This window comes from Emys orbicularis, chromosome 23 (assembly GCF_028017835.1).
Source record: "Emys orbicularis isolate rEmyOrb1 chromosome 23, rEmyOrb1.hap1, whole genome shotgun sequence".
Classification (NCBI taxonomy): domain Eukaryota; kingdom Metazoa; phylum Chordata; order Testudines; family Emydidae; genus Emys; species Emys orbicularis.
The window spans coordinates 6,468,527-6,479,262 of record NC_088705.1 but is presented as its reverse complement, the minus strand read 5'-3'; the positions used below and the strand labels follow the sequence as shown (position 1 = coordinate 6,479,262).

At 59.5% G+C, this 10,736-nt stretch overlaps 1 protein-coding gene across 1 annotated transcript in view; it reads left to right on the top strand.

Moving 5' to 3' along the window:
- Positions 1-7,590: 7,590 nt before the first annotated feature.
- The window catches only part of ADGRB2 (adhesion G protein-coupled receptor B2), a 74,788-nt gene continuing 71,642 nt past the window's right edge, over positions 7,591-10,736 (top strand). Inside the window, exon 1 of the mRNA XM_065421890.1 lies at positions 7,591-8,389. Coding sequence (XP_065277962.1) covers positions 7,600-8,389 — 790 coding nt within the window. The 5' untranslated portion in view covers positions 7,591-7,599. The remainder of the gene's footprint in view (positions 8,390-10,736) is intronic.

The following is a 10,736-nucleotide window of genomic DNA, read 5'->3' as shown; positions in this document are numbered from 1 at the left end:
TCTTGTGAGATCGGACCCTGTTCTCTGCTCTGAGAGCGCTATGCTAGCATGGATAGAGCAAACCTTCATCCTCGCACCGGTGTGACTTTCAACCCGCCTTGCCCCGACCTCCTCCCCCAGATCCCCTCCCTCCCGGATCTCCCACCGTTAGCGTTCTCCCCGCTGCTCCGGCTGTATCTCAGATCACGCTGCAGCCTCCTTCGGCTCCGAGGTCAGCCCAGCTCACGTCGCAGATGCAAAGCCCCTCTTAAAAGCGAGGCTTCCGCCCTGATTTAATAAGGCAGCTGCCATCCGTTATTTTATTAATGAGTTATTAAAATCCCGTTTGAGGCGAAGCAGCTGCATCTCTAGGATCATTCCCAAGAAATATGTTTTTAATGATCCGTTGGTTCCTAGTTAATGTACAACAGGTGCCTGCAGGAGCCTCCGTGTACTCGCAGAGTCCCGCTCTGATGAGGTGTCGTCCTGACTCCAGAGAGCCCCCCACGCTGTCCTGGCCCCAGTGCCTTTGCTAGAAGGTTTCCTCCGGTAAGCCACCGATCCGTCAGTCCCTGCTGTGTTCACTCGGGATAGGATGTGGGGAGTAGCCGGGAAAGTCGGTAGCATTCGGTCTGTTCTCCCCCTAGCTTATCACAAGCCCCGTGTGGCTATCTCCCCGAGACCTGTAGGGATAGTGGCTACATTTCCCCCGCTCTACACTCCAGCGAGAGGAGTTGGAATCCCCTCCCTGCTCTCCCATGAGGAGGGGGCTCAGGCTCTGGGGACAGCCCGTTGGCTCCCCTGCGAGCTCTGTATCCGAGCGCCTCACTGCCAGGACATTTGGATCCAAAAACAGAGCTATTGGTGTTTCAGCTAAAAACCAGCAAATTACTCATGCTAACAACACAGTATCTAACTTCAAGAGATTCCATGGCCGTGCATTTAATGATCCTTTTATTCAGAAGGAGAAAGAAAGTTTGAGTTATGATTTGGTTCCAATGAAAAACGGTGGAGTTGGAATAAAGGTGATGTACATGGATGAGGAACATTTCTTTAGTGTGGAACAGATAACAGCTATGCTGTTGACTAAGTTGAAGGAGACTGCTGAGACTAACCTAAAAAAAAGCCAGAAGTTCAGGTCTCTCTAGCTCACCCAGTCCTTGGCCATCAAGGCGGGGAATTTGCACCAACCGTGATGTGAACGGGACTGAGACCCAGCAGCCTCATTGCACGTGGGCTGCTCACCAGTAACCCGGCTGCCCTGGGCTGGATTTGAACCAGCGACCTAGCAGCAGCAAGGTTGCTGGGATGGCGAGGGGGACGAGTTTACCCGTTTCCTCCTGCATGGCCGTGGCGGCTCGCGAAGCGCAGCTCAGGATAACAAGCTCGTCACGGCCTCCCTGATCCAAAGTCAGCTGTTAATTAAAAGGGCTCTTGCCCTGGTTTGTTACATTGCTGAACGGGGTGTGGGCACTCGCTCACCTGCTTCTCGCCCCAGATTACCTGTCGCCTGTGATCTTTGCAGAAGGGCAGGGGAAGGGACAGAGGGGGGCTGGAGAGATGCAGCCAGTGTGTCGCATTCATTCCTGAGCATTGTCCCGGGGAGCGTCTGACAGAGCCGGCGAAACCCCGGCTAAAGCCGTCCATATTTATAGCGCCCTGTGAACATTTAACTGATTATGTTGTGTGCGGCAGTTCGGAGCAAACCCAGGGCTGTGGGGAGGGGGCTTTCTGCTGTCCGCCCCAGGGCTGTGGGGAGGGGGCTTTCTGCTGTCCGCCCGTGGCCATGTGTGTGAATGCGGGTGTATGCATGCGGCGCATTTGCAGGCAGGGACAGTGTGTGTGTGTGTGTGTGTGCAGGTGGGGTGTGTGCAGGCGGGGTGGGGGTGTGCACGTGTGTTGCCATGGCCCCAGACACTAAGGACGTTCTGACCCAGAACTGTCTTGCTGATCCGGTACCTGTTGCATCCGGGGGGAGGGAGGGGTGACTGCATCCCAGGTCCTGGCTTGTTCCTCTGCCACACACATGCTGCCTCCTTTGTTCTGTATTTAGCAGGGGGACGTGCCTTTGGTCTCTGATTTTTGGGGGACTGTTCTCGGCGCTCGCCCGGCTCTCTCCCTCCTTTCCCTCAGGGCCGTGACGATGCCGGGTGGTTTGGGAGCTGTTAACCTCCCAGTTCAGAGCTGGCCACGGTTCATGAGCGATGCCAGCAGCCTGGCTGGTGCTAGCCAAGCTCAGCAGAGGAGACAGCTGGGCCCTCCAGTGCTGAACTGATGCCTGTTGTGTGGGCAGTGCCCACTGGGACGTGGGATAGGCTGGCGCTGTCACGGCCTGCATGGCACTATGTGTATAAAGCCCCCAGTTCTCCAGGGCTGTCACCACTGCCTCTTATACTAGATCTTAAATCAGCCAATCAGGATCGTCTCGCCGCTGGTACGGCACCCCTGGATCATAGAATCACAGGACTGGAAGGGACCGCGAGAGGTGATCAAGTCCAGTCCTCTGCACTCATGGCAGGACTAAGTATCTAGACCATCCCTGAGAGGTGTTTGTCTAACCTGCTCTTAAAAATCCCCAATGATGGAGATTCCACAACCTCCCTAGGCAATTTATTCCAGCGCTTAACCACTCTGAGAGTTGGGAAGTTTTTCCTAATGTCCAACCTAGACCTCCCTTGCTGCAGTTTAAGCCCATTGCTTCTTGTCCTATCCTCAGAGGTTAAGAAGAACAATTCTTCTCCTTCTTCCTTGTAACAACCTTTTATGTACTTGAAAACTGTTATCATGTCCCCTCTCAGTCTTCTCTTCTCCAGACTAAACAAACCCAATTTTTTCAATCTTCTCTCATAGGTCATGTTTTCTAGACCTTAATCATTTTTGTTGCTCTTCTCCGGACTTTCTTCAATTTGTCCACATCCTTCCTGAAATGTGGCGCCCAGAACATGTCACAATACTCCAGTTGAGGCCTAATCAGCATGGAGTAGAGCGGAAGAATTACTTCTCGTGTCTTACAACTCTCCTGCGAATACATCCCAGAATGATGTTCGGTTTTTCTGCAACAGTGTTACACTGTTGACTCATATTTAGCTTGTGGTGCACCATGACCCCCAGCTCCCTTTCCGCAGTACTCCTTCCTAGGCAGTCATTTCCCATTTTGTATGTGTGCAACTGATTGTTCCTTCCTAAGTGGAGCACTTTGCATTTGTCCTTATTGAATTTCATCCTATATACTTCAGACCATTGCTCCAGTTTGTTCAGATCATTTTGAATTTTAATCCTATCCTCCAAAGCACTTGCAACCCCTCCCAACTTGGTATCATCCGCAGACTTAATAAGTGTACTCTGTATGCCATTATCTAAATCATTCCATCAGGCTCTGCCATGGCATGGGCTGGGGCGGTTCTGCGTAAGGCGAGCATTGGGCAGCCTCTGATTCCGTCGTGCCTCTGGGCCGGGGAAGCTGAGTTTGCGGGGAAGGGCTGTGAATGTCCTAGTGGATAGAAAACCTCTTTTGGGACACTCCAGGAGATGCAGATGCAGAGCAGAGATCCCAGGGTAAGTTTTCCCTCTGGGAGATGAGTGGGGAAACTCCAGTCATTCACAGAGACCCTGTGAATTCCCGCAGAAAAAGGCATTTCAGGTACAAATCCCGGGACTCCAAACCTAGAAGCCTTTGGAATCTACCCTCTTCCTCTGGCATCACTAAAACCAGAGGTGAGACTGCGGGTTAACTGCGTCCTCACACCCAGGATTGTGTCCCCCTTCGGCCATGCGGTGCCCAGCACCGACATTAGGGGCTGTGGCAGTGACCCAGCCCTTCCCTGTGCCTGGGGGTGTTCTTTGCGACCCACTTGAGCTTTGGCTGCCAGCAGAGGGGCTCGCCAGCGCCAGCTGACCTCTGATGTCGTTCCGAACGGTGCTGAGACCCAGACAGAGGGGCATTGGAGATGCCCGATGGTAATGACATTGGATTGCTAACGACCAAGGCTGGATTCAGGTTCTGGTTCCTGTGCTCACGTTAAGGAAGGGAAATCCATTGTCCCAGGGGAGGTGGGCGGCCCAAGGCAGTGCTCACGTGCTTTTCAAGGCAGGCGCTCTGCTCCAGCGGAAACAGTTGTGGGCAGGGAGGCAGGACACCTGGGTTCTATTCCTGGCTCATCGACAGAGTGCAGTCTAGTGGCTAGTATGGTTAAGTGGTTATAGCAGGGATCTGGGAGCCAGGACTCCTGCATTCTATTCCCAGCTCTGTGCTGATTCCCTGTGCGACTTTGGGCGAGTCGTGCCCTGCCTCAATTTCCCCACCTGTGAAAGGGCGCTCAGGACCCCTCCCATGCAGGGCCATTGACATGTGGCTCACACACATTTGCAAAGCGCTGGGAGAGCCCTCTGCTGCGTTCAAAGCCTGTAACGAATCAACGTGAAGGAGGCTCCGTTGCTGCGGCCTGGCGCTATGCCCGGCTGTTGCCGTGGGAAGCGTCGCGCGGTATCTGTGCGCCGTTTCGAGGTGGCCACACTGGCCCTCTCCTCAGTGGGGTGACGGCGAGAGGAGCCTTGCTTTGGCACATCGGGAGTGACGGCAGGACAGATTGGAGATGCCAGCTCGGGAAACCTTTTGGGTGCTCTGAGAGGCTTGTTTTCCTCCTGTTTCTGTCAGCTGGCCTGACTCCCCTCCTTTCCCACCAGCCATGGCGTTGCTCTTCCAGACCAGGGACGGACCCTGCCTGGGCTGGTGGCAGGGGCAGGGGGAGCAGGCAGAAACACCAGGGCGTGGGGAAGGAAGCAGCTGTCACAGTTGTGCCGGGAGATGTGGAATGCTTGTGCGTGTGCCTGCTGCGATCGGACGCCGAGGGTGCGAGTGGGGTAGGCATGGGGCGAGGGGGGGTCTGTTCCTGTATCTGCATGGCAGGGGATGTAAGCAGCTGCCTGGGGGCCCAGGCAGCATGGAATTCACAGCAATGGGAAGAGGGGCAAACAGAATGAAGAGGCAGATGTGAGCGATGGGCCGGGGGGAGAAGGGTGCGGGGCCCTGGGGGGAGAGGCTGGTGCAGGGCTGGCAGTGGGGCATGCATGTCTGTTAGCCCTTTTCAGTCTGTTCCTTGCCCTCCCCTCTCCCCAGCGTCTGGCAGCCTATGGGGTGCCTGGGTCCCCCTCGTCTCTCAGCTGGGGAGGCCCATCCTTACCCGTGCCTCGCCCTGCACGGTGGGGATCTGCACTGGGCCCCAGGAGTCCCCGCACGGAGCCGGGGCCAGGGCCGGGGCCAGTTGACTCAGAGCGAGTCACTGCGTTGCGTGGGCGTCTGTGAGCGTTCACCTGGGCTGACGTGCTCGGCAGCAGACGCTGATCCAGGGCCCTCGATCCAAACACAGAGCAAGAAAGAACTCTCCAGCGCAACAGAGCTGCAGCTCGGCTGGCCAGCCCCTCCACCCCCACAGTGCCCTGCCACCATCAGCCCCCCAGCTAAACCCGCTCTGCCCCCACTGTCGCCCCGGTGCGCCCCTGCTTTGAACTGCCTTGGGTGGGGGGATGCACTTTGCAGTGCTGTGTGTCTGAATGGGGGTACATAGGGATGCGGGTGCATGTACTGCAGTGTGTGCGTGGGTGGGATTGTGCGACGGGGTTGCAGCGGACTGGACGCACTGTCCCCACGTTCTCTCGGTGTGCGCGTGGTTACATATGCTATCCTTGGGCATGAGCAGAGGCTTTGCTGTGGTGGAACATGCGTGTGTATGGCTGGTGCTGGGGGTAGGTGGCCAGGTTGATCCCCGGGGCTGGCCAAACTGGCGAGCGTCACCCTGGCCTCTTTCCGCCCCCCTTCCCCCCGACGGACAGACAGACAATCCCTGCACCTCCAGAAAGCCAGCCGAAGCACCCAACCCCATGTCCCTGCCCAGCCCCCTCATGTAGCGCCCCTCCTCGGCGATGCCCACGTGCAGAGCATGGCACCCCGGCCGCAGGGATCCTGTCGCTTCACAGCCTATCTGGAATGGCTGCTGGGCAGTGATTGCAGATTTCCCCTGGCCTGGGTACCGTGGTGGGCAGAGCGCCAGGAGGCCCCGGCGCTGCCCCCTGCGTATCTCCAGGAAGCGGCGTCACTGGGATTTCTGATCTCAGTGTCTCTCCCGCCATGGAGAATCTCTCTCTGCTTCCTAGCCCCCCTGGAGCGGCGCCATGGTCCCCCAGGGCTCCCGAGGGCCTGGGGCTACCACATTACAAACCACGCCAGCATGTGGGCACGCGTGTCCATAGTGGGCATAAAGTGCGAATTATCCCTGTGTCCCTGCCCCGGAGCTGCTGGGGCGGGGCGAGCCCCACACCTCCATGGGGCTGGCACCGAGGAGTTGAAAGCGGCCGGGGGTCTCTGGCCTGTGCTTGGCAGGGGCTCCGATGGGATGATCTGTGGAGGCTGGTGGCCAGGTGGGCAGAGGCTAAGCCCCTGGAGAAGGGGGTCTGTGTCAGTTGTGCTGGGCTGGGTGCTGCAGGGAAACGCCGGCCCTTCGGCAGCGGGCACCTGGCCAAGCCACGGGGGTTTGGGATTAGCGCTGAGGAAATACGGCCGGCACAGCTGTTCTCCACCCTCCTCCAGCGAAGGGTTAACCGGGGGTTTGGCAAACACGAGCTGAGCCCCGTTGCAGGTGGGGAAACGGCGAGGCTGGCCCCCAGACGGGAACCGACTTCCAGAGTCCACCCAGGCTGGAGCTGGGACCGGTTCTCACGTCACCGCCCACTCCCTGCAGAGTCAGGGCTAGAAGCCAGTGACCCCTGGAGCAGGATTTATTATTTCTATTGCCTTCACTCCTCAGCCCCAGCCGTGGCCCAGGTCCCGGTCGCACTCGGCGCTGCACAGAGCAAACCCACAGTCCCTGCCCCATAGCCCCTAGGAAGCCTCCAGTTGGCGCTTCTTGTCAGTGCCAGGTGCCCTCGGTAGCTCCGTGCTCCCTGGCCAACCTGTGGGCGAAGGGGAAGCTGTGGGGCACCCCCTTGCTCCCCAGCTGTCTCGCACCCCCCGCTACTGTGTGAGCTGTGGGATTCTTGGGTGGGGGATGGCAGGGTGTGTGACTTGGGTGGGAGGCGGAGACGGAGACTGGGATGGAGGGACTTGGGGGGCCTTGCATGGGAATCACCCCCCTCAAGAGTCATAAAGCGCCGCCCCCTTAAACTCCTTCAATCCCACTGGTGCAGCGACGCCCGCAGATGCGGCTGCCTGGCATTGCTCCCCTGCCCAATTCTCCCTTGTCCTCCCCCAGCCTGTCTGTCTGCGCTACCCGCCAGCGGGGCAGATGCTGCGCGCTCAGGGCAGGGCCAATCCCCTTTGTTACCGGCCTGTACATCTAGCATAGCTCCAGGCTCAGGCTACCGTAATGTATATATCTGGGGAGGGCTGTATCTCAGGAATCCCTTGCTCAAATGACCCCAAATTTAGATCACTAGCCCTACCACATGTGCCCATGAGGCACGCCAAGTTTCAAAGCAATACGGCTAAGGATGTGGATTTTAGAGCACTTGGAAGAGACTGCCCCTACTCCGGAGCGTGGATGCTCTGCTGTAATAACACCCCCTCACTTTGCTGCAGCTCAGTAAGGCTCTGTCTGTCTGTCTCTCCTGCAGGGCAAATGACATAGGATGACCCCTGCTGGTCCCCTCTTACTGTCTGTGATATCGTCTCTCTTGTGGCTAACGTGGGGCTTCGACCCAGCTCCCAGCGCCTGCTCAGCTCTGGCCTCCGGGGTTCTCTACGGCTCGTTCTCGCTCAAGGACCTCTTCCCCACCATCGCCACCGGCTGCTCGTGGACCCTGGAGAACCCCGACCCCACCAAGTACTCCCTGTACCTCAAGTTCAACCGGGAGGAGCAGGTGTGCACCCACTTCTCCCCCATGGTGCTGCCACTCGACCATTACCTCGCCAACCTCACCTGCGGCCCGCAGGGCGACGCGGGGCCGCCCCCACGGGGCCAGGAGGACGGGGAGGAGGAAGGGGAGGCCCGGCTGGAGCTGTGCCAGGGCGCCAGCCCCATCACCTTCCTGCACTTTGACAAGAACTTCGTGCAACTGTGCCTGGCCGCCGAGCCCGAGGCGGCGCCCCGGCTGCTGGCCCCCGACGCCCTGGAGTTTCGCTTTGTGGAGGTGCTGCTCATCAACAACAACAACTCCAGCCAGTTCACCTGCGGGGTGCTGTGCCGCTGGTTCGAGGAGTGCCTGCGGCTCGGGGAGCGGGGGGCGCGGCGCTGCGGCCTCACCCAGGCGGGCTGCAGCTGCCAGGCCGAGGCCCCGCCGGCGCCCCGGCAAAACGAGACGCTCTCCAACGCCCTGCCGCCAGCCGGCGCCCCGGCCGCCACCAGCAGCAGCCAGTGCTGCGTGACCGAGCTGCATTCTGGGAATGCGAATGATTTATACGCGCCGGAGATTAAATATGGTAAGGGGGCGCCGGGGCCTGGAGGAGGGCGGGGGGGTCAGAGTGACGGAGCCACAGCCGGCGTGGGCTCCGTTTGATCACTGGGTGCTGAGAGCGGGATGGAATTTGGCCCCTTCCACCTTCGGGAATCTACTTTCCCTGTTAGCACGCTGGGGCGCAGGTTGCCCAGCGCAGGCAGTTCCAATGCCATCCAGTAGAGGGCAGCGGCGCTCGTCACGCTAGTCGTCATCTGTAGCCGTGGGCTAGTGCATGGGAGGGGGCAAAGGGACCCATCTGGCTCCAGTCTGTGCGGAGTGGAGACGGGGAGCTAGTGGAGTTGGTTTATAACCAGAGCACTCAGCTCCAGTCCACCTGAGTGACGCCCACAATGGCGTTTGGCCCCTTAGCATCCTGCCCTTGGTCTGCTACAAGTTCATGTTGCTGCGTGGCCTGGAAGGAATCCGGCTCGAGTCCTCTTCCAGTCTCCGCCCCCGGGTCCCGGAGCAGGTGCGTGCAGGGGGTGTGTGCAGGGAGCCGGGTGTGAGGTGTTGCTTTGCGATGCTCTGGTTGGGTTGTGATGGGACCCGGCAGCTTTGAGGTATCGTGAGTCTGCCCAGAGGGCCCCGGCGGCTACCCTGCACTCTGGCTGTGCCGAGCTGCCGGCGTCAGGCTGGCAAGGGGAAAGGTTTGATGGTTGGGCTGCATTGAGCATGTCGGTTTGCAATGCCCTGCCAGCTTTCTTCGCCCGTTGCGGTTTCCCGGCGCTGAGGCCGGCTCCGAGGCCTTTCTCTTGGATGCAGATGGCTCCGGGCGCTTCCCCCAGAGCGCATTGAACGTACCGACCCGAAGGCTGCTTAGAACAGACCCCAGGCACCTTCCCCAGCGCTGCTTGTGCACAGCGCGGGCCGCACGGGCTGCTCCGGGGGCCGTCCATGCTAGAGCGGGGAGGGGAGCGGCTCCCTTGTCCCCTTTGGCAGCTGGATTCTGGGCTGGGCTGGGGGGGGAGTGGAAGGGGGGAGGCCACGTGCAATGTGGTGCTAAGTCCAGCAGGGGGCAGAATGGACTTCAGGGCTGGGGAGCTCCCAGTGCAGGATACCCTGGGGCGCTTGCACAAGGTTAGAGCAGGGGAGGAGTTTGCAATTCGCATGCTGTATTTACCCCCCCACCCAATCCATGACATGGGGGGTGTTAGGCAGGGGATCTCACTGGCACCATCTTCCCTGTTGGCTGGGCGTCGGGGGGCGTGATCAGCAGCTGATTTCCCATCCGTCTCTGCTGTGCTGAGTCCTGCGTCCCACCACCTGGCTGATGAGAGCTCCCAATCCAGACCCAGCAGCCTCCAAGGGACTTCCAGCAGCCTCCCCTGAATCCCAGGCCTTGGATCCCTCATCCCCATCACAACAGTCCCTCCCAGCGGCCTTTGCGGGAGGCCTGAGGCTGGCTCTCAGCTGCGAGGAGGAGAGAGCAAAAGGCCCAAGGGGCAGCTGCGTCCCTAGAGGGGGCTGGAGGTTTGCCCGTCTTTCCTGCGCTCCCCTCATGGGGGTGGATCCGGGGCATCTGGCGCACCGAGAGCAGGCATGGCAAAGCAACGGGGGGTGGGGTGGGGAGAGAGTGTGCACTGGAGGACTGTGGGTGGGGGGACCATCCTGCACCCAGCCGGCGGCTGCACCGTTCACCGGAGTCAATGGAAAGACAGGAATCCAAGGGCTTTGATCAGGCCCCAGAATTCTGCCCCCCCGCCCCCCACTCCACTTACCCCTGGGATGGGTGAATTCAGGCCATGGAGATTTCTCCTCCGCCCCCTCTCCCCCCGGCAATGGGAAAGTAGGTACTTTTAGAGCCTTTCCCTGCGGATCCCCAGCCAGTTAGCCCAGCCCCTGTCCTCCCTCCTGAGGCTGGGGGCTTCTCCCCAGCTCCCCGCTGCTGCTGCGGCTGCCTGGCTGACTGAAGCGCCTGGGGCAGGAGGCCCTGTGGAGACGCAGCAAACAATTGACAGGTAAAATGACCCGTTCCTGTGACAAATTACCCCTGACTGCAGCAGGCCAGGTGCCTGTTATTCCAGCCAGGCTAGAAAGGCGTGCGGCAGAGCTCTGCGGGCTATTAACCAGGAGGAATGAGGCCATTTGCTTGTTATAGAATCTCATGAACCTAAAGTGAAATTAAAGCTCCACAGCGTCCCTGCTGGATGACTGGGCTGGTTCTCGCGGCCCTGGCCGAGGAGCTGGGTGGCCCATGCTGTGGGATGCCTGCTGCTTCAAGCCACTCTGCAGAGACGTGTGAGGGGGTGCATTCCCCGGCTCTCCCAGGGCCAGTCAGCATCTGCCACGGCCCCCACCCTTCGAGCCAGTCTGGGGCAGCTCCACCAGTG